Below are 27526 nucleotides of genomic sequence, written 5' to 3'. Positions count from 1 at the left end.
GTTTGCATTTGCTCTCTGGGGAGAAATTGTGTCTCCGGGGGTAGGAGGCAGCAGGAAAAAGGCTTTGATTCTGATTCGAGTTCTGGCTGGTGATTACAATTCTTTATATGCTCTAAACCAGTTTATCTATCCCCAGGTAGATGCGTGCTGCCAGCAGAGCTGCAATATCCATCGAGGGCCGCCCAGAGGTATGAGGAATAAACTCGCGCATTATTAGCTAATAGAGGAAAGTGATTCGATATGGGTCTCAGAAGCTGGAGTAGATAAATAGGATGATAAATGTTGGCATTAGCAGACGTGACCGACTCCTCTGTCTCTGTGATTTGGTAGTGCCCAGTAATTAAATAGTTGGAGCCTAATGTATTTTAAACTAGAGCCGCAGCCCGTAAATCACGCAGATTATGCTCTTCCCTGCTGTGCGCTCTGGCTCGGGAGGAATTCCCATTCCCGTGGTGCAGCTGCCGCCAGCCCCGCTTAAACTACACATCCATCGGGTCTGGGGATGGCAGCACTGGTCCCATTGATGCTCCCGGCCAGAAAACCCATCCCGGAGCCCTGCAGCTCCAGCAAGCAGCGGGCACGGCTCATTTCCAGCTCAGGAGGGCTGCCCCCCGTGGCCTTTCCAGCTCGGGGTGTCTCATTCTGGTTGGGGTAGCTTCACGCCCACCTGCAGGTGACAACACACCTGAGATAAGTAACAACCCTAAAAAAAAAAAAAAACAGCTGAAAAAATCCCAGGGAGAAGAGGTGCTTGTGAAAGCCATGGTGTGATGCTGCCAGAGCATCCCCATCAGGACCCCTCTGCACACCCAGAAAGGGCACCAGCACCTCCCAGAGATCAGCAGGACACAAAAAGGATTTTGTAGACTTGGTGGATTTTGTCCCAGTTGTAGCAGAGCAATCATTGTTTTCAGTGATCCCGATTTCATCTGTGTATTTACACTGAGGTTTAGTTTCCTTTGCAGCTGGATGACTACCTTGCACTAAATACATGTTTTTGTCATACTTTTACATGGGTTGTCCAAGAAGGAGACCCAACAATTTCCAATGCAACACGAAGCTGCATCAAGGTAAGAGTTATTTTTTATCTTTACACAAAATCAGCCTCCATCTCTAATCCTTCTGTTGGCCAGACATTATCCTTCTGCAGGAGGTAGGACGTATTATGTGGAGTTTCTCCATTAACATTTAGCAAAGGCCAGATTTAAACATTTCCGTGCCATCCAGCCATTTTACACCTTTTAGCAATGTTCCTGGATTATCTCTGGCTTTCATTTGAAAATGTCCCTGCGATACCTGGCATTCACAGGCGCCGCTTTGCAAGAGCGCTGTCACGCTGCCCCTGCCCACACGCGACGCTGCCTGGAAGCACAGCGCGATAAAACCTCTCCTCGCTCTTCCTGGAGGTAATTATTTCTAATAAAATCTATTTGTGCCTCAAATTCTTTCCTCTTCCAGCTCATGCATTTTTAAATAAAACGGGTAATTCTGCCGTATCGGTGCAAGTTATGGCCACTGAGGCCTTCCTGCTGTTCTGCACATGAAGACCAGGAGAAACTTTTCTCTGATGGGAAGTCTGAAGTCTTCCTGCCAACTACGTGCTTTGCCATGGGTTTTAATTCTTAAAAACAGCTTAAAAAGCTTTTAATCTTTGTCTTCTTCCTTTGCCAGCCCCATTGCCCAGCCAGGGGCTGCATCAGGCTGTGTCACAGCAAACCTTTTCCGTAGGTTGTCCATGAAGGGAACACAACAATTTCCAGCAGAGTTTGAAGCTGCATCCAAGTAAGAGTTATTTTATTTTTTTTTATCTTTATAGAGAGCTAATTCTTGCCTGGCTGCTCACAGGTGTGAAAACCCACACCATTTGCGTACAGAAGGGCTTCAGGGACCTCTTGGCTTGGATCGTGTTTGAGAAGTGACCTTGTTTTTATCTCCCTCCCCCTGTCCAATGCACTTCTCAAGCAGAGCAAGAGGGAAGGGGAAAAAAAGAGAGCTTTTCCCAGCAAGGAGATAAAACTTCCATCAAATTGGCCATGTCACTAGAGACCCAAAACTAATAAGTCAATCCTACAACTGTATAATAAACTCATTTATTAGGTTTTTATTTTAAGAGTTGGTGGTATTAATTAGATTGATATGGCCCATAAATCACTTGATTTGGCTGAGCCCTCAGATACTTGTAATTTAAATTAATACAAGTGCAGCTTAATTAATCTGATTAAATCCTGGGCCCAGCAAAGCACTCTTTGCAGCATCCAGGAGCACAGTGGTGGGGAAAATGAGTATTTTAAGGTAACTCAGTGTCCTCAGCAGAGGGTCAGGTGGCTTGGCTGGTGAATTGAAGGGCAGAGCTGCAGAAAAAGCAACCCATGAAAACCGTGGGATGAGCGAGGTAAGAGGCTAGGTGTGCAAACCCAGGCTTGAGCATGAGCTGGGAGTGAGTGTAAGCCACAGCTTGACCTCATCTGTGGGCATCAAGTAAATTTTTCTCTCCCTCCAGAGCGGGCTGGTGTGGAGGGAGGATGCCCGGACCCACTCCTCAACCCTCCTCCCAGTAAAAGCATTCTCTGATGATGTTTCTGGACACTGATACATCCTCTGGTGACGTTTCTGGATACAGGATCACATTAGTGACCCTTTCTCTCTTGCTGAAGGCACCCAGAGCCCATCTGCTTCCCAGCTTGGAGGGTGCCAGCCCCTGGCTGGGTGAATAGCACCAGCTAACCGCCCGGTGTTTCCTTCTCTTTTCTTCCAGAATGCTCTGGGTTGACAGCTCTCAAGATTGATGTTCCCTGTCTGTACAGCCCAGACAGCTGCTGTGCAGCCTTCCCCGTGCTATTTCGCCTTAATCCTGACTTCAAGCGAGCTCCCCCACGGATAAGAGCAGAATTCAGTTCCCCTTGTCCGCCCCAGCCTCGGTTTCTCTGCTGAGTGGTGGCACAAGTCTGATATTACCATTGTTTTGCCAAAAGCTGGACAAAAATCCCTTCCAAGGAGACTTCTGAGGAACCACAGCATGGGCAGCAGCACAGCACCAGCTTGGGGCTTGTGCAGCCACAGGTTGTGTCCGTGAGGGTACACACGCCATAAAATACGTTTTCTTATAAAAACAGGAGATAACACCAGTATAGCGGCTGCATTAATCTAATATTCTCCTTCATCACCAAAAGGGAATTGCCTAAATAGCCTGGGAGAGGCACGTTTTATGAGTTCTTCTTACGGGCTATCAATCAAACGTCCCAAGAAAGGCACTGATGCCCTTTTTGCTCGCCGGAGGGAAATCAGCTTCCCCACGGCTTTGCTTTCAGCCCGTGTAGCCCCGCAGGATAATAGCTGTGTTTCGGACGTTTTTGGCCAAGTTTTCCTCCAACCAATCTGGAGGAAAAACCCACACGGAAGAAACCTGTCAGAAGAGAGGGAAAAGAGCCCAATTAGAGGCAGCGATGTCTTAGCTCTCTGCCCTCTCTCCCCCGTGGACGAAGCAGATGTAAAACAATAGCTGGAGTTGTGGGAAATTTAATTGGGGACTTCAAAGGAAGCGGCGGCAGCTCCTTTGATCTTTCAGTGTGTCTGAATGTCGCGTTGCAACGGTGCCTGCTGGTCACGGCGGTGACCTCTTGTGTTAATTAGTGTTTATCTGAAATCGAATTAGCTCACAACTGGGAGAAAGCAGAGCGAAAATCAGAGGATAATCATAGATTTGTGCGATTCTCAATTAGAGGTAAAAGCGGGTCTTTGGCTGCAGAAGTTGACATTAAAATAACTCCGGGAACAGTACATTTTGGCTTTGTTTTCCTAATGCTCTTCGTCCGCTGGTACTATTTCTCTTCCTAATGCCCCGCGCTGCTTTCATCTTTGCTGAGTCTGCTGCTCCGCGGTGCTCGTTGGAACTTAAACCATAAACCAACAGCGAACAATGATGCATTATTTATAGCAGAGCGAGTGCTGTGAGGCTGACAATGGGGCAAAGCTCCTCTTTCTTGTGGTCAGTAATCCATAAATAAATACATCATCTACGGAGGGGTGCGGGCCGGTGTGATGGGTGGGAATAGCCTGCGCTGTACAGTGAGGGCACCGAGGATGACGTGGAAGCCAGCGCCTGGTTTTGGTGCAAATTGGCCACTTCTGAGCACTGGTGTTAAAAATCTTCACCTGTACAGAGGTGTGTGAGCTGCCCAGCCACCTTCCCAATGCCCTTCTGTGGGGCTGAGTGGAAAGAGGAGGGCAGTGAGGGTTTGTGGTGCAGGGAGATAAATGCATTAAAATGTCATGTTCTCTGTCTCAGTGTGAAATATCAGAGAAAGGCAGGATTTTGGAGCTCAAATTATCTCAAGAGGCCAGTATACAGTCCCAGTGCCTGAGCAGAGAGTAGCCGGAGATGTAGAAGTCAAACATCTGTCCACCAGGAACATCTGCAGAGCTTCAGCGTGTCGGACTGGAATGAAATCCCATTCTCGGGCCAGATCCAGGTCCCAAAGTCTCCGAAGTGCTTTTAGCCAAACCTTCCCTTTTGCTTGGAAGCCAGATTAGGGCACCGCCAGCTACAAGGTGGCCACTGCCTTGTGCTGATGTGTCCTGCACCACATCAGACAGCAAGGTGCTCCAAAAACACCCCGCTGGCACAGCCCCGCATCCCTGGGTGCTGGCTGCTCCATTTTCTGGGGTCAGCCACAAGAGGGTGGCATGATGATGCTCACCACGCAGCCTCCCTGCTTGCCGCCGCTTTGCTCCTAGCGTGGCATTTTACAGCCAGCTCTGGAGACGTAATAAAACTTCGGAGCAGGTCTTTCCTTTTGGCACATGAACACGTTTCCCACTACAAAGGAGCCTGAGGGGTGTTTCTGACGGCAGCGCTGACGGTGCAGCGGTCCTTGATGTTACACGTGTTCCTTATGCCCAAACCCAAGCTCGGTTAGCAGGTAGCTCAGCAGCGCATAAAATTCAGCCTATTGAGGGATCCGAACTTTTATTGGCCCTGCTGACTGCTGTTAGGAGAAGCCCACAGGTGTTCTTTATGAGCAAATATTATTTTTCATAGTCTTGTCTGTTTACAAGGCGGTGATGTTCTGTGCAATGCTTTGTAACATGTTGGGATGTTTCTCGCAGACCTTTATTTGATTATAGCTTGCGGTGAACAGGCTGGTTAACAAATATACACGCACAAAAAAAGACTCATGTGACAGCAAGGGAGACTAACTTGAATGAAACATTCATCTCATCAAAATCTGCCCAATCTGGGCTGTCTCAGTATGTTTTTCTGAAGCAGGCTTTCAGTAACCCAACCCAAGCCACTCATCTTGAATAATGAATCAGTGGATGGGGCTCTGCGCAAGGCAAGTTAGCATTTCATTTTGCAAATCCTTGCTTGGGAGACAAGTCCCAGTAATCAAAGAACAGGGCACAGAGGATGTCCAGGTAGCAATATGAGTCGAAGAGACAAAAAACAAACAAACAAACAAAAACACCAAGTTTTATTTGCACAGCTTTGTGAGCGCTAGGATATTTTTAGGTTGCTTTAACCTGATGGTTTTCCATGTGCAGGCAGGTGATGTTGATATTCAGAACACACTTTTGCCTTGCTGTGAGTTGTTTTGGAGCCTGGCATTCATCTGAAAGCAAAATCCCCCAGCCTGGATCTGTGCAGGATCCTGCAGGGTGTGCCTCTCTGTGCACTCGTGGTCCTGCCTGTAGGACCAGGGCCCGTGTTTGCAGAACCCCCTTTTACCACAAACCCATTTTAAATACAAGCTTCCGAATCTCATTACCTGCTGGCTTTCCCTCTTCCATTTGTTTTTCTCCTAACAATGCACCTGCCAATATCTGCCCCAGAGCCCCATTTTAAGTGGCATTTTCCATTGTTAATGTCACACTCCTGCTCCCTATCTGTCTTTGGCAAGTGCTGACTGCCTGCAGCAGGACCAGGGAAGAGGGAAAACCCTCTCTGGGCATAGCAATAACACAACACCCATTCCTGGAAGAATGATGAGATAGCCCGTGCAATAAATATTTATAAGAGCAAGTGTAATGAAATGAATGTGTAGTAGACTGAGGCTCCCTTAGGGTTTGGTCATCACATGTTTTTTTCCTCTTTTCTTTCTTCTCTGTTATACAGAATTGTCCTGATGTCCCCGGGTTGTCGAGCAAATTGCTTATTGTGTTGCTCACTTACACAATGCATGTTATTATGTGCAACCAGCTGCTCCTGTTTGGCATTGCTCGCACATACGGAGCAGGAGGCTACCGTCACTTCTCTCGTCTGGAAGTCAACGCTCCCTCTCGCGCTTAAGTTGCTGCCGGGCAAGGAGAATTCTGGCCTCGGAGCGAGTCCTGGTGGTAAAGGTCCCCGAGGGACTCCTCTTCTGGGAGGAGTGAGGTGCAGTTCTGTGATGAGTTTGAGCTGATCCAGCTTTGTGCTGCATTGAAAGCTTCCTCGTGCCTCTGCCTGTACGTTCCCGTTGCTTCCCTGGTGCTGGCACTGACCCTCGGGTGACTGCGTGGGCAGCTGGAGCAGAGGGTTGTTCTTGTTGTTTTTGCTCTTGCCAGTGAAGTTTCCAGCTCCGTTCCTTCCCCTGCCCGGCTCCACACTCCTAAAAGCACAAATGCCAGCACAAAGGAAAGAGCAGCCACCTCTTCTGGCAGTGAGAGCAGCTTACATCCCTCTCAAAACATCAGCCTCAGTGTTGGAGGGCTGGCTGTGGTCAAAGGTGGTCAGCTATTCCATTTAAAATCTGTTTCTCCCTTAATTTTGAATTTACTTCTATTTTTTTCATTTGCTTCACCTTCTCTGATGCTGGACCACATGTCCTCCAGGCTCTGAACCCCCCCAGGAGGCAGGCAGAGAGCATTTTTAGCTGTAGGACCCGGACTGAACCTGGGTTAATATTGCACTGCCTAATTAACAAACCCATGCAATGCGCTGTGAACCTTCTTGTTCCTCAGTGCTTCCTCTGTGTGTGTGTGTGTATATTTTGGGAGCAGGGGTTGTTCTTTCCCTTGTTTGTGTCCCCGTGTCTTGCACAACTGGTTCCTGCTAGCCTGAAGCCAGCAGCAGCCATCTGGGAGTGGACATGGGCTGCTCAGTGTGGGTTTGGGTTCGGAGCCTGGCAAAGCTCTGGTTCAGGCACCTCTGCAACACGTGCTGCAGATTTGGGGCCTCTTCCATCTATACCAGAGGCAGGAGAGGGCACCTTCCAAAATCGCTGTCCCCCCTGGACTACAAGCTGACTGCATGGGTAAAGCTCCTGATGAGCTGGATAAATCTGAAGCAGCTTTAGCTGGATTTCCCCTAACAACCTCTTAATTGCTGGGATCTTATACTGACCGAGAGATGTGTATGACCCACCCTCCACACACCTGACCCACCAAAGCTTAGTGTCTCCCTAGCAGGGAGCAGAAGGCTCACACACCTGCCTCTTGCTGCTGCTGCTCTTTGCCATTCACACTTTCTCAGCTCAAAATATCGGAGGTTTGCAGCTATTGTGAGGCAGAATGAAACTCCTTGCTAACAGGGACAGGAACACTGGGGAGCTTGCAGCACATGAATGTTTTTTTTTACTTGCCATAAGCATTGGGGCAGAACTGTCCTTATCTGGGAAGGAACATCCCTCCTGTTGGCACAGTCTGCTGTCACTTTGTCCTTTATGGTTTTACGGCCAGGGGGTTATCTGATCCATCCCAAATGTACAAAGTGGCTCTCTCCCAGGCTCTCCTTCCTCTGCAGACACTGCGAGGAGTCATTTCATACCACACAGGACATCCTTGCAGGCTCATGCCTACCCAGGAGGTGTGACACCAGGAATGCCTGCCTGGGTACGTGGGGCAGGGTCCTGTGAAAGTAAAGGAGTTGTCCTATGGGGACATCACTCATTGTGAGCTTGCTTTGTCCCTGCTGGTGCAGGTGACAAGGGGGACAGAGGGGACTTGGTGTTGCTCTCGCAGGGTATGTGAGTTGTATGTGTGACAGGAGCTGGTGCTCCAGGTCATGTTACAGCCATTCGCACAGTTCAAGGCTGTTTGCTAAACTCCCATGTCCTTTTTTTTTTTCTTTTCCTTTTAATTTTTATTTTTCTCTCATTGAGAGAAGAAACGTAGCTGCTGCAAGCTTGGTGTTGTTAAAATGCTGCTTTAATTCCTGCTCCCACTGACCTGCAGAATACAGAGAGAGGTGACAGAGAGGTCTTAAATAACACTGTAAAGTCAGGCAGGAGGCAAAGATGAGAATTGCTCTTGGGTCTTTTGATGCCCAGGTCAGTCCCTGCTTCTAGCCCCACCTGCTCACAAGGAGCTGGGTCAATGGCTTAATGCAGGCAGGTGCTGTTAGCCAGAGAGCTGTGTTCTGCAGACTGGCAGCAATTGTCATTATTTATGTTATGCTGGATTTGCCAGGTATTTCAGTAAAGGTTTCCTTGCTTTAAGGCAAGGAGAAACGTCCAGTATCTGAGGAAAAGCGCAGGGGTGTGTCTATGAGCAAGCATAATGAGGAGGCATTCCTCTAGCCTCGTTAAAGCAATTTGACAGCACCTTTAAAGCCACCTCACCCAGAAAGGAGCAGACAGGAAAGATTCAGAGATAAAGGAGAGCTTGCAGGGGTTGCTAATCTTCAGCTCTGCATGGGAGTAATGCAGGAGGGAGCTGAGTTGATTAGAAGTCTCCTTTCTGTCTATATTGGGTCCATGCACATTAAAACCAGGTTGCTACGTGCTTTGTTGCTCTGAAACAAAACGGCACCCAAAGTGGGCAACGTGGCATCAAGCTGGTGTTATTGGTGATGGTGCAGGAGCGGGGCTGGTGGGTTTGTTGTGGCTGTGTTGTAGCTGCCTCCCCAGCAAGGTCCTGGAGCTGGGCACAGCCTCTGAGTGCCCCTGCTCAGGGCAGGAGCTGCTGGCTCCAGGACTCGTCTGCGCCGCCAGTGCCAAGCGCTGACTTGGGAGTTGCACAACTCGTACACATGGGGAACCCGCTTCCCACCACACAGCCTTTCTGGTTTCATTTAAATTTCTTTTATAGTTCATTAAACAAGCTAATAAATAGGAGGGTCTGCATTAAAAAGGTTTTCCTTTTTCATATTCTGCATAGCTGGAGCCCTCTCTGCATTCCACCCCGCAGCGATAAAGCATCCCAGTGAGCCAGGCAGCCTCTTCTCCTTTCGGAGGCCGGTGCAGACCGTCCCCTGCCTGCTCCACATGCGGCCACATTTTGTTTTGTGCCAGCTGTGCTGTGGAAAGCAGGACTGGGTGTCATTTACCCTCAGGACTAACCCTGCACCTGTAGGTGCACACGTGCAGCATGGAGCTGTGTTTGGGATTCAGCCAAGCCGCGGAGGCAGCGGCCTCGGTCTCCATCTCTCAGCACTCTCTGCCGTGTTTTCACTGCTCGGCTTGGCTGGTGGATGGCACCCCGCTCCTGTGGCTGTGTTTTGGTGGTTTTATTCTGTTAAAAAGACGGCTGAAAGCGCAGGTTACCCTTTCACAGCCCTGAAGCCCACCGTGGACTCTGAGCCCTCACCCCACGGACCCCAGCCTGTGCGTGGCCGCTGTGAGCCATGGAGCGGCTCCAGCCTGCTCGTCGAGGTGCCAACACCATGAAGGCAGGACGGATGGATGGATGGACAGATGGATGGACACACAGATGGATGGACAGCGCCGTGAGGAGGAGGACACCTTGCTTCCTCCTCATGCAGCGGGGCGGTGCCCTCCACCCTCACCTGCGCCCGTAAATAAATAGACACAAGGAAGGAGTGGAATATATTTTTTTTAATAAATAATTAAATAAAACCACACCAAACGCTCCCAACGCCCCCACTTCCCCACCTGCCGGCACCGCGCTCCCCCCCCACCCCCTCAGGCAGCGCCGCCGCCCGCGGGCTGGCAGCAACCTGTTGGACCCGAGGGCGGGAGGAGGAGGAGGAGAAGGAGGGAAAGAAGGAGGAGGAAGAAGAAGAAGAAGAAGGAGGAGGCGACCCCTGGGCTCGCTTGGGCGTTCAGCCCCGCTGCCAAAGACGGAGCAGCGGCAGGCCACGGCCGCCTCCCTGCCTTTCCCCCCCCTTCTCCTCCCCTTTCCCCGTGGCCGGCAGCGGGGCCGGGCGGGCAGCGCGGGGCTCGCACAAGATGGCGGTGGGGCGGCGGGACGGCGGGCTCCCCTCATAGATGCGGCCGCGGCGGCCCCTGCTCCCGGCGCCCGGCGGGGCTTACATGGCGCTGGAGGACCTGCTTTGTCTCTGCTTCGCCGTCCTGGCCGTGCAAGGTGGGTGAGGAGAAAAGAGGAGGAGGAGGGAGGGGAAACGGGGCTCCGTGCCCCCGCGCCCACGGGAGGCGGTGGGCACGCGTGGGGGCGCGGCGCCACCTGCCCTCGCCCCCCGCGGGCAGCGCAGGGATGCGCGCTCTGCTTGTGGGGTTTTGAGCTCTTTCGGGGCTCAAAAGCCCCTCTCCCCTTGCTTCAGTGGCCATTTTCATCCCCTCTCCCCTGCTCTGTCCCCAGTTTCCACACCCCGTCCTCTTTTTCCCCTTTTTTCCAGCCCCTTCCCATCCCCTGCAGCAGCAGCCGCGCTGAGCGGTGCCTCCTTTGGGGTCACTTTTTGGGGCGAGCCCCACGGGGAGACCCCTTCCCGAGCCCTCAGCATCCATCCAAAGGGGTGCTGAGCCAGGACGAAGCACTGGCCGAGCTCACAGCAGACCCAGATACCCCAAAAGGGGAGCATCGCCCAGCTCTGGGTGCCTGAACCCTCTCCATCCACCCACGAAGGAATCTGGTGCTCGCCCCATTTTGTAAGGGTTGTATAAAGGGCTCCGTGCCTGGGCACATTTCGGGGTGCTGTCTGGCTTCCCGTGCTCTCCATCGAAGTTTGAGGTTTGTCCCAGTCTTGGACCTTTGGGTACGTGGCGTTTGCCCCGCGTGTACGTGGGCACCCGCCGGCTTTTGTCTGCATCCCCGTGAGGGGCAGGGAGGTGCGGGTTGGCAGAGCCACGCCAAAAAAATGCAAGCCCTGCACGTCCCCTGGTTTAAAACAAGCTCTGAAAGCGGAGGATGTGGTGGAAGGGTCATCCCTGCTGCTTTGGGTGTTTTTATCCCTTTTTAAAACATGCTCAGGTTCAGCAGAATGTAATTATAGCATAAAGGATGTTTAATCTTTATGGCTTCCAAAATAGCCTTTTGGGGAGGAATACCGTGCGGTGGAAGGTTGCTGTTTTGTTGTGGTGTTTTTTTTTTTGGAGCATTGTGTAAGCCCTCGGTAGGCTCCTGCGAGGTTTGGGGCAGCGTTTGTTGGAGGTGCAGGGTGCTGGTGGTGGTGCCTAGGAGCGAATAAAGGTCCGTGGAAATGGCCCCATATCATCGGGGTGTGTGGGTTTTGGCCAGACGGGTGGCAGGCTGTGACCCTAGCCGCGGATCAGCGGGTGGGAGCCGTGTCTGCAGCCCCTTCAGCAAACCGCAGCGTGGATCCGCAGGCTGATGGAGTACAAGGATTTTAAAAAAATAAAGAGGGGAGGGAGAGGGGATGTTGTTCTTCAAACCCACTTCAACAAGAAAACTTCGTGAGCTCTGTGAGGAGCCGCAGTCGTGGCTTCCCTGCTTTTTTACAAGCGATCAGGCAACTGGTGGGAATCGTTCCTGTTCATTTTCTGACCATGGGCCGCGTAGGGTGCAGGCGGGTGAGCTTTCCAACAGGTGGGTTCGGTCGTGAAAAGAAACCCACGGGCTTGTTTCAGTCTGAGATTCATTTGGCAGCGGCTTGAAACGGTCTTGGGAAAGCCTGCGTGTGCACATCTGATCCCGAAGCCCACGTGTTTTGATCCAAAGTTCAGGCTTTGCTGGGTATTGAAACGCTTTGGAGAGAAGCAGGCTGGAAACCTTCCCCCCTCGGTGGACGTGACGGCAGCTGTGCCAGCCGGGGGTGTGTGAGCCAGCGCTTTGAAAGCCTTCTGCCTGTTCTGCCCTGGGACTGCTCGCCCTGCAGTAGCAGGAAAAGGTTAAAGAAAAAAAAAAACACCACCACCAACCTCTTCGGTTAACTCTGGCGAGGGGGTTGTGCTGGTTGCTTTCCTCCGGGCTGTCTGCGGGGGGATGTGTCAGTGGGAAGTGGGCTGAGCTTTCCATCCGAGCGATCAGCCGAAATCCATCTGGGGCTGTGGCGTTTGCATTTGGGGTCGAGCCCCGGTGCTGCTGCGGAACAGATTTTTCGACATCACCTAACTTCCAGCTCTGTCCTTCCCACCTCCTCCTTCCTGCTCCCATCCCTCCACCTGGAGAAGTCAGCGTTGCTGCTATTTGGGATCTCTCTTTGCAGGACCTCACCTGCACGCAGACACCTCTCTGGCTGCAAGGAGGCAGAATGAGCTGTGCCAGGAGAAGGGGAGGTGTTCAGTCCCCAATTTTTCCATTTATTTGAGACCCTTCCTGCCCCCACGGAGCACCAGCAGCGCCGAGCAGCGGTGCACAGCACGTCGGTGAGGCTTTGCCCGTGTCTCCTTCCCAGGGGCAGGCTTCTCCTGCAGGAGCTTGCTGCTGTTTCACCGTGGCCATCGTGACAGCCGGTGCTCACACCCTGACTGCAGAGGCTGCTCCGAAGCAGGCAGCATTTCTGCTGGCATCGAGGCTGAGAGAGGAACCGCTCGGGCTTGGTTCCGTTCTTGTTTTCCCTACAGCTTTTTCTTTTTCAACGCTCTCTCCTTTCACTGCCTCGAAGCCTAAAGTGAAGCAGGAGCAGCTAATTTTCTGACGTTTCTCCCGCTTTCTGCAGCAGGCTTGCTCCTGACAGCTGTAGAAAGTTTGATCCTGCCGCGGGGGGCCCCGTGCGGGGTGGGTGTATCGCCAATGGTACGCGAACCACTTCAAAGGGGTGCAAGTAATAATGCAAAAAGCAAAAGTTTGGCAATCTGCCTTTCCCCGGGGAGGGAGGGAGGGCAACTCTCCCTGTGTGTGCTCGCAGCCTGGTTTGGCTCTGTGCTCGGGGGGCACCGGAGCCACCTGTGCCTGGGAGCTGCGTGGGGGGCTCGGGTGTTGCGGTGGCACAGGGGACGCCTCGTTTGAGCTCCTGCTGTCATCCCAGGCCAGTTGGTTCATCTGCTCCGGTGTCCTCAGGGCTAATCTTTAGACAAAAATAGCGATGCTCCTCTCTTTCAAAGGTGTCGAGGGGATAAAATCCATCCGGGAGTGTTCAGCACCTGTGGGATCCGCATCGCAGCGTGCGGGTGTCCCGGGGCAGGATGCTGCGGTGTCCCCGGTCAGCTCAGGGATTCCGGTTGACTCCTGGTGCTCCATCCTGTGCTGGGCTGTTCAAACTCTTCCTCTCTGGAGCTGCTTTCCCAAAGGCTGCTGAATCTCCCGGGGAAGAATCCGGGGAGGTTGGGCATTTGCAGGGTAGGAGATGCTGCTTGCACGCTTTGCGCGCTCCTCTCCTGTTTAAATGGCTGCCTGGCCATAAAGCCTCGTCATGGTTATATAATTAAGATGGGAATTAATATTTAATCGGATGGTAATTTGCTGTTGGAATCCATCCCAAGCTGATCCCTGACTGTGTCTCTGTGTGAGTGGGTACCTGAGGAAAAACTGAGGCCGGGGTTGCACGTAGAGGGTTTTTTGCTTGGCCACGGAGAACTACAGGCCTGCCTTGGGTGAAGAAAGCCTAACCTTTATAAACCCGGAGCAATCAGAGGCGTTTTGTTATCTGTAGGAAGCAAATGTTTGCTTTATAGTCAGCTGTAATATTAGAGGGGATATGGTAAATCCTTGTTATCAGTATTTGCCAAGTACACGCTGGGCCAAAATCAACTCTGGTGCAATTTCGTTGCTTTCTGGAGCAGAACTGGGCGCAGTCTGCGGTGGTTTTTGCCTGGTTTTCTATGGAAGAAGAGTCTGATGCATGGTGCATGGGATGAAGGAGAGGAGCTGGAAAACCTGGCTGGGGGAAGAACTCGAAGTGCCTCAGCTGCAGGATGAGCTCTGATCTGAGCAGGGCTTGCACCTTGCTGGGACGGGACGGGGCGTTTCAGTCACGAGAAGCAAAGCTGCAGGAAGTCACATCTCCAGTCCTCGTATCCACTTGTTTATTTTAATTTTTAAAGTCTTTTGTGCTTTACAACATGCTATTGTTTTCTTGTTATGCTGGCAGTCACGTCACAGAGCTTGGGAGCTGCTTTGCTTTCCTCTGTTCCTGGAGAGCATCTCCCAGGCACAGGACCTGGAGCCACGGGGACGTGGGCTCCTCCTGTTATCTTTGTGTTGCTCCCTTCCCATCCCTGCCTCAGTTTCCCCATTTGCTCCAGTTTTCCCATTTGCTTCCAGGGTAGAAGATGCCGTGGCACACTGACCCAATGGAGAATGCTGTCACTCCAAGTAGCAGACTTGTATTTATTAAAATCCCTGGAGTTTTAGTAAAATCTCAGGAGTAAGCGACCTCCACGCACCGCTGATGCTTTTCTGCCTTCACAGCTCCTTGGTGCTGGGATTCCCGGTTGTAAAAACTGAATCCAGGAGAAGCCAAACGCTTGGCATCAGCCTGGTGTGAGTGTTCCTAACACTTTTTGTTTTCAGGTGTCACGATGCTCCTCTCGGGGTGGGCAGGTCGTGGTGCTCTCCTTGCTGCTGCGTTCCCTGAGCTCTGCTCATGGCACCCAGGCCTTTTGGGGTCTGTTTTTGAGCCAGATCCTGTCCAGCTCTTAATCCTGGGATGCTGCCATTGCCATACAGGTCTGCTTTATCTGAGAAGTCCAGCAGAGAGTAATACGATGCAGTTTATTATGTTAGTGGGTAATAAACATGCTCTGTGGCTGTTACAATAAGCAATTACAATACCCCTCTGGAACGTTAATATCAAATGTTCTGAAATTATTTAAAAACCCGTATCTGCATTTTAAACTAAATTGCCTGGTCCTGCCTTATTAAATTTAACTAGGCTGTTAACTAACTATTTAATTTCACATGGAATAACCTGTGCAGGTTATTCTGTGCTTTTTTTTTTTTTTTTCTCTCTGTTTAATTTTCTTTCGAGATCTTTGTGTGGAGTTCTTGAGGACAGGTTGTTAATATTAAAGGTGTGGTAATGAAAGGTGAGCATCCCCAGAGGTTGCTCTCTGCAAATTGATGGGAGAATTAAAAATCCAGCACGTGAAGGTATTGCACCTATGTGCAGCCTGCTGCATCGCTTTCCCTTCCTCTGACTTATTTCCCTGCTCTCGTTTCCTGCTTGGATCTCTGAACAGCTCTCCCTTTGGGGTTGGGGTGACTTTTCTCACCTTGTTCAGTGTAAGAATTTGGGAAATTAACCCTGGGGAGGGTGCTGGGATGGCAGAACTTGGAGCAGAGGTGGAGCAGACCTGTGCTGCCAGGCTGAGGGATAGGATGCGGTCCTGCTTTGCTTCTCCATCTATACTGGAAATGTGCAGCCTTGAGAGTTTCCAAATTGACTGTCGATAGATGATCAAGTTAATCGGTGTGACCAGAAAGGTCGTTACTTAATGGAATGGATTTCCAGTGCCGTGCTCCGTGAATACACCGAGGGGTTTGGCCAAACTTGGCTGTTTATGCATGCACAGCTTTGATGATATTTCTTTTCTTTTTGGCATCAGCAATGCTTGCAGGTTTTCAGGCTTTAAAATGACCTGAAATTTCGCTCTTAATGCGAGGCTGTGCTCCCCCTGCCTCGCAGCTGGCTGCTTGGATCCCAGTTCTGGAATAGGTGCCTGTGTTCTGCAGACAGAAGTGGAATTGTCTGGTGTTAAAAGAAAACTCATTGGGTATTTACTGATCTGTTATTGTTGCAACTGAGAAGGCTTTTATGTCCCATTGGAAATCTTATTTATTTGTATGGTTTTGTAGACGGCTTTGTGTAAAACCCCAGCGTGCCCCTGTTTTCTTTTTGGAAAGGTCCCATGACGTGATGTGCTCTTACCTTTCTGGAAATACCAGGTGCTGCTTTGAAAGGATGGCACGCAGAGCCCTGCCCTTTATCGGGGTGACCCAAAGGGACCGGGCTGCTTGTGGCCCCTTCCCGTGCCCGACCAGTCCCACTTGCTTGCTTTTGGCTCCGGGCAAAGCCTTGAGGAAATGAGAGACGTGCAGCTCTTCGTGAGCAGGCAGGAGGGGGTCAGGGAGGGCAGGGGATTAGCAGATGTTCGTGCTGATGTGCCAGTGCTCAGCCTGGGGCGCTGGGATGGAGCTGTCCCCGCGCAGGAGATAAGGCTTGGGTGGAGATGCTGGGGCTGGCCGGGGGTTATCTGATCTGCAGCAGTGGGGTAAGAGCTGTGGGAGGATCTGGGGCTGCCTTATTTCCTGCTGGCTTGGGGTTTTCCCTTCCTGCTGTTAGAACTCAGCCCGTCCCAGGAGGAGCTGGGGTGCTCCGTGCTCTGTGCGCACTCGCAAGGGCGCCGCGGTGATGCCTGGCGAGATGGGTGAAGAAGATAAAAGGGGAGAAAAGAAACCCAGCATCTGAGCAAATAGGATCTTCTTGGCTGGGCTGGCAACAAACTGTTTAGTGCCTTCTTCCCAAGAATGATTTTGTAAACATAATACTGCCTATTAGCCATGTAAATTACTGTCATTGGTGGCAATTGTTGTGACGGGAAGATGAGTGTCTCGAAACTCTGGCTTGCTTTACCCCTCCTGCCCCCCCAGCTTGCTAACCAGTTGTTTGTGTCAGTGCTGATTGCGGCTTTTGTCAGGGAAATCAAAATATTGATCAAAACTGCTTAGCTCTGTTTTTCCTAGGTCACAGTAAATGCAACTTTTCTTTCTTTCCCTCCTACTCCTCCTCTCTGCGCTGAAACCAAAGCGAACCTTTCCCGCAGGAGATGAGCTGTGAGTTCCCCCGCTCAGCTGCCATCCGCCTGAAGAGGGTCTTTAGAAGCAGCCCTCGTGTCTGGAGGCTTTCCTCAAGAGCCTGCCGCTGGAAATCTGGCTGGCAGCACGACCTCAAGTGCTATTGTCGGGTTTTCTTTCCGTGCGAAGCGGGGAGAGAAGGAAGTTTCTCCCAGCTGCTGGCAGAGAATCGTTTCCCATTTACTTCGCGCCTGCGGCTGCTGCCAGGGCTCTCTGCTCGGCGGCCGAGGGAGTTAAGTGTGGGGTGAAAGGCTTCGGTAACACTTCAGCAGGCGGGCAGGAGGCTCAGCTGTCACATCACCCTTCTCTCATTGTGTTTTACACCAGCCGAGGCGCTTGGGTGTAGATTTGTAGGTTTACGGCTAGCGAGGTTTGGCTGCTTTCCTGCCTTGTGGGCAGCACGAATCTCAGTACGTTTATTGTGCTTCAAAAAGAGCATCTCCGTAAGAGGAACAGCTACTTCTGACTGGAACTGCTTTTCTGGAGGTGGGTGCTTGCCTGTCGGAGCCCCTCGGTGAGCTGGTAACGTGCACTTGCACGCAGACCGACTGCTGGTGGGTACGAAGGCACGCAGCGGTATGAAAAGCCTCCCTGTGTGCCTCCCTGATCAGGTTTCCTGCTAACCTGCTAAGCCGAGTACGTGCGGGGCCTTGAGTCTCTCACCTGTTTTCCATTCCTTAATCTCAGCCTCCTGAAGCTGACACCAATGTAAGCAAAAGCCTCGTTTTTCCCAGCAGCTCGCTGCTGGCTCAGCAGAGCAGCTTTAGCAGCTTTGCTCCAGAGCCCGGCTTTTTGGCTCTGGACCTGCGAGACCCGAGGGGCACCTGTTCCCTCGCAGCTCAGCTCAGAGCTGCTGTTTGACGGGGGCTGGACATGGCTTCCAGATGTGACTGGAGCTGAGCCAAGCCAGAGGGAAAGGTAAAGAAACCCGGAGAGCGTCTGTGGCGAGCAGCCGGGCTGTTGCTGGGGCAGATTTTGGGTTTTGCAAGAGTTGGAGGAGGAAATGGGGCACACACATGCAGCTTTGACAGAAAAATGTTGCTGTCTATGCTGGAATCACACCCCACGGTCTGTCACTATACTTATGCTGGCATAGAAAAATACTTGATCCTACAGCAGCTTTCACCAAACAGTCTCTCTGCCTTGTCCTCCTTCAGCACTTCAAGTCCAGGTGGAGTTTGTGGAGCTTTGCCCTCTCCTGGTGGTAACGATGCCTCTGCCCTTTGCCATGTCACCTGCACAACACGGTTGGTACTTCACAGTGCAAACATCTGCTGCCTCTGCACGGCTGTCTGCATGAAGCATCAGAAGCAGGAAAGCTCTTACAAGACCCTCCTGGCTTTAGGAAGCAGACATTTGGTTCCCTGCTGCGTGCCACGCTTACGTGTGTCACAGTTTTCCAGCTGTAAAACGAGGTACTGCAATTCCCCTCCGAGGGATGGAGCAGGAGCACTTTAGGAGGTGTCCGAGGCTGCGGGGCAGTGCTGCAGGTGTGAGCCTCGAACGGAGAGACCCGTAGGGACGGGGAGGTGAGGGCTGCACGAAATGCAGCTGCGAGGGCATGGTTTTGTGCCTGGCTGGTGATCAGCCCTGCGGGGTGCATCGTGCACCCCCAGGTGTGTACGCGGTACGTGCAGGCCTGGAAATGAGAGTTCCTCAGGACCGCTGACTTGTTCGCTTATTTTAAAGTTTGTGGGTTTTAAAAAATGTTGCCCTCGTAGGGCATATATATATATATATATATATATTTTTTTTTTTTTTCTCACCAGAAACTTGTTAGACTGGAAATTTCACAGTATTAATTTTTATGGCGTTTCCTAAGCTGAACTAATTGGGCATTTTGGAAAGGGGAAGACAAGGGCGTGGATGTGCGTTTTTATGTAGATTTCATTAAAAATGTGACTTGGATTATCCCGCTAGCTATCTGAGCGATGCGCATGAGGTCTCTGCTGGAAAACACGAGAGATTATAGGCTGGTGACTAACAAATAATCCTTGGCTAATATGGGGCGGGTGCAATTAATGTTAATCCCTGCTCAGCAGTAGTAAAAGTTGGATAAAGTCAAAGAGATTTTGCAGTGCTGTTACTGACCTGAACGCACATCACACAGCGTTTCCCGAAATGAAGCTGGCTCTTTGGAAGAGGCTCCGTTCCCATCATTATCTCCTTATAATAGAGAAGGAGCTATTCAAAATGCCCCAAAGTTGCCTGGTTATAAAGGAGAGGATTTATCCTCTGTTGGTGTTATGTGCTGAGGCACACAGGAGCTCATTAAAAGAGGAGCAGCAGTAATTAGTCGAGATTAATGGAAATTAATCTGTTTTTACTAACAAATGAGGTTGTGTTCTGTGGTCCAGAGCAGCCTTCAACTATAGTGCTTATCCAGCAGTCTGGTGCACAGAGGCAAACGTTTGCTCACCGTGGAAGAAATTGGGCAATTTGGGGCTTTTGGTAAAACCTCCGTGGAAGCCCAGGTCTCAGTTTTGGATGCGTCCTGGTGCAAGGAGCCAGGAGGGGGAGGCAGTGGGACCCCAGGGTGGTGTGACCGTCCCCAGGGGGGTTCTGCTACCCTGGTGCCATAGAGCTGAGGTTGTGTCCTCTGCTGTTTGGCAACAGACCCAGTTCTTTTACTGTTTTGTCCTCAAACTGTCAGGTTTCTCCTGGCTGCGGCTTTGGAAAAAGGGAAGATTGATGTGCTCTGAAGAGAAACTTGCGCTGACAGCGGGTAAATGCGCTGGAGGTTTTGGAGAGTTAAACAGCAAAGTGGATGTGAGGGGTTTGGGAACCGGAGCTGTGAAATTTATTTTCCTCCTGTTATGGTGGAAGCTGAAATTGGGAATGGGAAAGAAAATTGTCCCCCCCCTTCTGAGCCTGGGTCCTAATGAGCTTCAGGAGGCTCCTTGGGCTCCCCGATCTCCACGTGCATCCCAGCACCATGGATATGGGCAGTTATCTCTCTGTTTCTATGAACATGGTCCCTCTCTGTTCGCAATGATAACCGAGTTTCCAGATCACAGTTGAATATTGTCTTTTAAAACTGAACTAGACCAGAAGTTATGCAGGGAGGATTTAAAGTCCTGAGGTGATCGAGGCCTTGGGATTGTCCAGCTGTGGGCGTTCCTGTGGCTGAAAGGTTTGGCATTTCATGTTTTATTTCACCATTTTTAACATCTCCTCCTCGAGCCTCCCCTCTTGCCCGCTGTCATCCACATGGGGCTGGTCAGCTGGCCATCCTGATAAGGTGCCTTTGGGGGTGAAGTGATAACGTGCTCCGAGCTCCCTGCATCTTCCCGGGGAGCTGAAAGCCTCTCGTGGGGTGATAGAGGCTGGAAGTCATCTGCAGCGAGCTATTAAAACACACTTCCCCATTAGTTTGCTTTGTTGCCGTTCGGAATTGTCTTCTCTTCCCCTGTGTGCTGGCTCATTATTTCTCATTAATTCCTGGTTTGTGCAATTACCTGGGAAATGCGGGAGAGTTGGCAGGAGTTTGATGAGCCTGACTTCGCTTCTTGGGGGCAGGCGACTTGGTAATAATGCAGCACGTGAGAGCCGCATCTCGTGGGCCTAGGACGGCAGCCGGGACACAGGCATCAGGTCTGGGAATGGGGGGCTGCTTCTGGAGGAGCAGAGAGGGGCCAAATATGTAGTTTTCGAGTGCCTGGTCAAGCTGAACACAGAGATTCTTGGCAGGAGTGTTGTGTCTGTGTTGTAGGGTGGCGCTGAGCATCCTGCCCCGCAGAGACACCCCAAACAAGGGAGTAAACAAGGGAGGCTGTTGGCTTTGCTTAAAAACACACAAAAAAATGTCAAAAAAACTTACACAAAATAATTCTAACTACATCCCAGGGGATTTTGCTTGTTGTGCAAGCTCTCAGCCTGCGGAGTGAGCGCGTCTTGGGACGTGTCAGAGCAGCGTCACCCCGCAGAAGGCTTCGTTGCCCTTTTTCTTGGCAGGCAGCTTTCAACTGAGAGCGGGGGCGCGATCTGCTCCCTTCCTGCAGAGGGGAAGGCGACAAGATAAAAGGTCTGTCACTGATTAAAACATCACAGTTCAGCTGCTTGTAGCTTGTGTTTTACTGGCAGATAAGTCGTGCTATCAGCTTCCACGTACGAGTGCTCCTCTTTTTAGGGGTTGTTTTCATACCTGGGCTTCCCAGCCTCTAAAAGGGGCCTCGTGGCTGAAGCTGGGTGGACTTGAGGCTGAACGGGCTTTACCTGCCCTCCTCCTGCCTCTTTTACTGTCAGGAGAAGCGCAGCACCTCACTACCAACAGCAGTGGCAGGGCTTGGGAGATTTCTGGCCTCGTTATCTTATTTGTGCTGTGAGGAGCAGGGAAATCTACGTGCTGTCAGGGAGACCTAGCTGCCGGGCCAGCTGTGTGGGAGAAGAAAATCCTTGTGAAAAGGGATTGTGCAGGGGTGTTTCTGGCTCGGCTGTGTGCTTGTTCCTCAGCTCTACACGTGCTGTGGGATTCCCTGCAGGAGCCAGATGGGGTGAGGAGGAACAGGGGAGAAGTCACTGAGGTCTGGGCCCCGTCTGTGGCCCCGCAAACGCCTCTTCTGGGCAGTGCCCGTGGAAAAGTCCAGCTTGCAAGGTTGAGTTCTTTCATCATCGGGATGGTGAAAGCAGATTAAGGTTATGTGGGAGCTGCCGTTTGGCCGAACATCGATTGTCCCCCTGGGGAAGATCCAGGCCTGCTGGCCCTGTGCGCGCCTTCCCTCAGGCAGCGGTAATTCCAGCAGGCCAGATAACGGAGGGGCTCAGCAACCTGCATTTTCCCCCCCTTTTCTCTTCAAAAACCTAACAGCAGAGGGCTGAGGAGCAAGCCTGTCGCCCTGGGAGGGCAGAGGCAGAAGGAGCTGTGTTTGGGGCAGCGTGGAGCACGTCCAGGGCTCACAAACCCCGGTGGCGGGGCCAGGAGCCATCTGTGAAATAACAACTGGGCCGGGCACGGCTGCTGGAGGCTGTGGCAGCAGATGGCCAGAGACACCCTGGGAGGGGACAGGAGGCGTTGGATGAGGCCGAACGAAGCGATTTCACAAACGAGCTTTAGGAACAAGACCAAGGTGGGTGTTGCCATAAGAAGGTGGCTGTAGGCTAATCTTAAGCAATCTTATATGAATAGAACAAGCATCAAAATCCTACTAACTCGCTATTCCTATCCTAAAGCCTTTGCGATGTTGCCACGTCTCTTGTGCAGGCAGAGCTTCTGAAACAGATCCAGTCTGAATAACCCGGTGTAGCAAAAAGGGAGAGAGGAGTTGATGCCTTGATCATCAGTTGAAGGCAGAGGGATGAGAAAGGTCTTTAATGATTAAGATCTTTGATCTTTAGAATAATGAAAAATTCAGAAACATGAGATGTACTCCATCCTAGCGCAATTTCTTGGATTTTCTGGGGGTGAGAGTGTCCTCGTGGTGCCTTTACGTTATGGGAACAGGCAAGATCCTGAGCTAAAAGCGTTGAGGGTAGGAGCTTGTTGCTCAGATGCCACAGGTGGCTGATCTGGAAGAATTACTTTCTCTGGTCTTCTACCATAGCTGTTGTACAGATTGTGTCATCTTCCAAGCTGATGTGTGTTGTGGCTGGGTGGAAGGCAACAGGTCTGGTCCTGTGGCAAGTGAGCTGGCACAGAAGCTTGCCAAAATGCTGGCTCCTTGGGGTGTCTGAGCAAACCCTCCCTGTACTGCTCTGTAGCCAGGCTCTGCAAGGCTGTGGCTTCCTCCTAATAATGCTCCACGTGGCTTGCACATCCACGACACCGATTGCTGGGTGAAGAGAGTGGAAATCAAGCAATCCCTGCACATTTTGGGTATGGCTTTCCCTTTCCGTGGCTCCAGGCAGCAGCTGGGAGAAAGTTGGTTTGGAAAACAAAGCTGTTGGGAGCTGTTTGTTTAGACACAAGGCAAAATGAAAGTGGAAAACATAGTCTGTTCCCCTCAGCCTCCCACCTTCTTTTTGTTTAAAACGTCCACGTTGCGATTTGCTTCCAATAAACAAAAGATGTTTCCTACGAGCTGGTGTTTGCTGGTAGGGGAATGGGACTTATTAGAGGCCAGGAATCCCTGCTCGTGCCTACGTTTTCAAACTGGAGCAAGAGTTCATAATTTTATAGACCTTTCAAGGAATAGATTTCCTAAAGCAAACAGTGAGGAACTGTTAACTTATTGCCATGTAAAACAACAGTGTAATAGTCTGATTGCACAGAACTAATGGCTTTATTATTCTGTATCACACTGGAGTGGGTCGGGCTGCCGGCAGATAACGTACCTTACCTTTCCTGAGACAGCTTTGCAGCTGATTCCGAGGAGAAGCCAATTTTAGGTTCTTGGGCAATGTTTTTCCTCCCTAATGAGGGAGATAAGGACCGTGTGGGTGCTTTCTTGCTCCAGCCCTCCTCCAGGATCATGCAGGAAGGAGCAGCTTTCAGAAAAGCACGGTGAAATTTGTCTCTGCAGGCTGAGAGCCACCAAAGTCTCATGCTGCCCCTCTGCGTCAGACAAACCTCAAAGGGTCTCAGCTTTCCCAGCATCTGCCGAGGGCATCTCTGTGACCTGTTTGCCCTTCGGAGGGAAGAGGACAGCGACGCAGATTCTCCTACCCCTAGAATTACGCGTGGTGAGGGCTGGGGCTGTGCCTGTCCCTAGCCCTGTCTTCACATTGCTCCAGGGGGCATCAGCTGGACAGGGTAGGAGCAGCAATCCTGCACCTTGTGAGCCTTGGAGGAGTCCCCAGCAGTGTCCAGGCCAGGGCCAGGGCTCAGGAGAGCTGCTGCAGGAGCTGCTGAATTGTTCAGATCTCTGTGTGAGCAGAAATGACCTTGGGGTACCTGGCACTGACATTTCTGGATCCCTTTTATATCCAGGTTTGCCCACCACCCACACTAAAACCCCTGTAAAACACGGACCACCAGCATCACCCCCTGCTTGTTTTGTGCTGTCAGCACCGTGGGCTTCTTCTCAAGGACAGGCTCCTGATCTGCAGTGCTTTGGAAGAGGAAGATATTTGGCTGCTCCCAGCCCAGCCCGCAGTCCCTGCCAGAGCTGCTCAATGGAAAAGGCTGGTGCAGAGCTCCTTGGCACCCTGTGCTCACTCGAGTGCAGCGTTAACTCCTCAGCTGTGCTGGGCAGCTCCTTGCTGCAGGTACCGGGAGCCCAGGAGGATGTGTGGTCGCAGCCTGAGCTCCCGCTTGCCCCGCTCCTGCAGCCAGCACGTGTCTGAGGATGCCTGCCTGGCGCCTGGGTGGGATCTCCAACAGATGCCTGCACAGTGCCCTGGCCCTCCTCCAGCTCCAAGTCATTGCAGTGACCTCTGCTGAGCCCTGTTTGTTCAAAGGACCCATCTCCTGTGTTCCTTGGTTTCTTTCTCCTGGTTCTCAACTTCTACACGGTGAACTGGGCTCGTTCCTGGCTACCCTACACAGGTGCACGCTGGAAAAACCCTGCAGCAGCTCCTTTGGGCTCATGGAAGAAATTCTGTGTGAGGAGAGCTGTGGCTGGTAATGAAATAGCTTTGCAGTGACACAGTTTCAGTGCTGCAGTGTGTCTGTGCTGGCTTTCAGGTTGTTCCTGGGCTAAAAATATGGCCCATTAAGGCTTCTGGAACAGGATGTAACCATGTTCTGAAGACACTTTATTCCTTACGTGTTACTGCAAAGTGATTTAACTGAGGCTACGTTTGGAGACCTGCCTTCTAGGCTCTATTTCTGATTTACTCTGCCCCCCCGAGATGACAAGAGATGCAGAACCTCCCCAAAAAGATTAGCGTTAGGGGTTTCACCACCTCGCTTGTTTGAAACTGGACGCGCTTGGGATGTGTCGAACAAATGGACAGTGGCCTTCCTCCTCCCCGGGGACGGCTTTTACATGGATGGGAAGCTACAGATGGGGCCCAAGGCAGAAATGCAAATCGGCAGGGCTGTGATATGAAGCATTTGGCAGTGTCGCTGGCTTAAAAGCTCCCTCCCCACGGCTGCTTGATCCCGCTCCCTCGCTTGTGCTGACACAGCTGGTTGGGGGCCGCGCCGTGAACCGTGCGAGCGGAGCTTTGGCCTCCAAACGATGGGATTAGGGCCTGAGCTGCTGGCACCGTGATGGTGCCGAGCCCCAGCCCTGCTCGGAAGCAGCCCTCGGAGGTGTGCTCGCAAAGCTGCGATCGCACCCGGCGGCTGGAAGCTAATTAATGTTTAGAACCCTCTTTTGTTTGCTTTTGAAGACAGCGGCTCCTCGCCTGCCTGCCCGGCTCCCCGCTCGGCGTCAGGACAGCGTCAGCACCAGGGTGCGAAGCTCACGTTACGTGGGGAGAGTTCAGGCAGGTTTGGTTTCAGCACAGGTCTCGTCCCCGAGCTGTTCCTGACAGGAGGCGATCGGTGTCAACACAGGCCCGGCCCCGAGCCTGCTAACAAAACAGTTCTGAGGGGCAGAGCTCCCGCGGTAATGAGTTCAGCGGCGGGTTGCCTGCTTGCCGTGGATGAAAAGGTCAGATCTGTTGCCTGGGTGGTTATGTGGAAAAGGTTTTGTTCTGGAACAGCCTGCTCCCCATCAGCTCCTGGCTGCTGAGCTGCTAAATAATGTTTTTTCCTGCGTTTTCCTCATCAGTGCATGCCGGGGAGGTATTTGCTGCCTGCTGCTTTTTCTCAGCCTTGCCACCATTTCTGTTGTGCCCAGGTAACTGTGAGCATCTACCTGCACATAGGGGAACCTCACGTGCCTCCTGTGCCTACAGCAGCCGTTCCCCACTTCTTTTGGGGTCACAGACCCTCCCCAGACCTTCCCAAAGGGTTGGTTTCCTCTGCCGCAGCCCTACTGTGGCAGAGGGATCACAGCTATGGACACGGCTTGAGGTGGGAGGTGCACAAATGGACCCAGAGACCAGTTTGGTTTTTTTAGGGTGAACACATTCATTTAAGGCTGGGAAGTCCAGAGTTGAGATCAGCAGCTTGGGCAAACTTTAAATGCCCCAGTTTTGAGCCAGCTGTACTGGGAGTTTGGTCTTAATCACAAGTTTTAACAAATGGAGTCTACTGGAAACGTTCTCAGTGAAACACCCTGGTGATTTTTTTTTTTTTCTCAGAAGCCATTAGCTGTCTTCAAGAAACAGTTTTTTAATTGGAGCCATGATAAAAGCAGAGTGGCAGTGGTTGTGTTGGAGCTTAATTTATTAAACAGCTTTGTTTTTAATGCAAAAAAAAAAATCTGTAAAGAAAAAAAGAAGCTGTGCAGTTTAAAAACTGTCAAAATAAAACCTCCAACTTTGAAGTCTTAAAATACTTTGGGAAATGCTGAATGTTTTTGACTGGTTGTATGGAACAGCTGAACTGACTTAACTGGAACAAAATTAGAGGAACAAAGAGGTTTTGTTTGCAGAGTGTATTCTTTGCCCTTTGACAGCGCTGTCTGGCTCGCAGGCTGAGTGAGGTACAGGAGCAGGTCCCCGGCAGCGTCCCCCCTGGGCTTTCCTAGGACAACTGCGGTGTGCTTCGAAATGCAGGCAGAAAAACTCCAAAATTGTTTTCCAGGAGGCAACATCAGGTCCCCGTGTGTGTAATTTTTACACCGTTGTGTGCTGGGGGTCTCATGGGGGAGTCACAGATGCTGGTTTTGTTCGCAGCTTCTCTGGGGCTGCATCTTCCACCCTCAGTCCGTGGGAATCTTGTTGCTGATTTCAGTACACCAGAATTAGGGCTTTTAGGGTCTGCTGCTGAAATAGTTCTCTCTTCTTACCAAGTAGCCAGCTTGTAGGAGTGGTAAGTTGTAAAGTAATCCAAAAGTTCCCTTGGCTGCCCCTGTGGCTGGCCTGAGGGCCCTGGGGCGTATTTCCCTGTCTTTAAGGCTGCCTTGATCTATTCTCAGGGCACTGAACAGAGTTTATTTCTCAGTATTTCCCCCCTGAGAGAGATGGGAAGGTGTCAGAGGATGAGAAGCCCTGTGTGCCAGCTAAAACCACGAGCAAAACATCATCTGGTTAGCAGCAGCCTCGCTGGAGTCTCCTCCTCCAGCCTGCAGCACTGAAGGTCTTCGCGAAGAGGTGGGACTGGAGGTAGGGCCAGCCCTGAGATGTGCTTTAATTAACGTGACGATGGCAGAGAGCTCTCGGGGGCTGATTGGCATTCACTGCAGCAGGCAGCTGGCGTGCTGTGAGATGTGGCTGCTCAAAACTGTCTGCCAGCCCTGTGGAAGAGGGTGCTAGCTCTCTAGCACGGGTACCCGAAGCAAATACATGTCTACCTTTTCCATCGCTGCCTCGAGCCAGGCACAAACTTTGTTCATCAGCATTCGTGTCCCTTTGACCTGCAGGTCCTGAGTTGCAGCCCCGATGCTCTGCCGGAGCAGATGCCTGCTGAATTCGGTAGCTTGCTTAGAAATAAGCATCAGCGAGATGTCAGAGAGGTTAGGCTCATTACTCGATCTCATTAATTCTGTGGAATACCCTGTAGAGAATATGTTAATATCCTTCTTCTGTTGACATATATTAACATATATAATAGTTGTATAATTGTTGCTAATAATTGCAATAATAATAAGCTTCTTCTCAGAGACAATCAAAGTGGATATTCAGAAGCCCCCATAGGCGCTGTTAAATTCCCGCTGATGTACAGGAAGGTGCTGCGTGTGCACAGCTTTCTGCCTGTGAGTAGCACAATCGTGGGAGGCCAGATTTCACAGGTATGGGCAAATGTCTTCATCTGTGCTGGTTGGATGTGTCAGGCAGCTTGGGT

The 27526-nt window shown here is 51.5% G+C and overlaps 1 protein-coding gene and 1 long non-coding RNA gene across 4 annotated transcripts in view; both read left to right on the top strand.

Annotated features, from left to right (window-relative positions):
* The first annotated feature begins 504 nt into the window (after positions 1 to 504).
* On the top strand, positions 505 to 5171 carry LOC110351965 (uncharacterized). 2 transcript variants are annotated; one of them, XR_002400189.4, is made up of 4 exons: positions 505 to 1070; positions 1310 to 1406; positions 1672 to 1782; positions 2756 to 5171. It is a non-coding gene; the product is annotated as an uncharacterized lncRNA (long non-coding RNA). The 2 variants fall into 2 exon arrangements; XR_002400190.4 differs by lacking the exon at positions 1310 to 1406 and having other exon boundaries at positions 512 to 1070.
* Positions 5172 to 9810: 4639 nt separating this feature from the next.
* Positions 9811 to 27526, top strand: part of IGDCC4 (immunoglobulin superfamily DCC subclass member 4) — an 84461-nt gene continuing 66745 nt past the window's right edge. Inside the window, exon 1 of one of the 2 annotated variants that reach the window (XM_072043200.1) lies at positions 9811 to 10242. In XM_072043200.1, the coding sequence (XP_071899301.1) occupies positions 10146 to 10242 (97 nt within the window). In that variant the 5' untranslated portion in view covers positions 9811 to 10145. The remainder of the gene's footprint in view (positions 10243 to 27526) is intronic. The other variant, XM_072043201.1, reaches the window with a different exon arrangement.

The sequence above is a fragment of the Anas platyrhynchos genome, chromosome 11, assembly GCF_047663525.1.
Source record: "Anas platyrhynchos isolate ZD024472 breed Pekin duck chromosome 11, IASCAAS_PekinDuck_T2T, whole genome shotgun sequence".
Lineage (NCBI taxonomy): Eukaryota > Metazoa > Chordata > Aves > Anseriformes > Anatidae > Anas > Anas platyrhynchos.
Note: the sequence above shows the minus strand (reverse complement) of the source record. Positions and strands in the feature narration are given on the sequence as shown.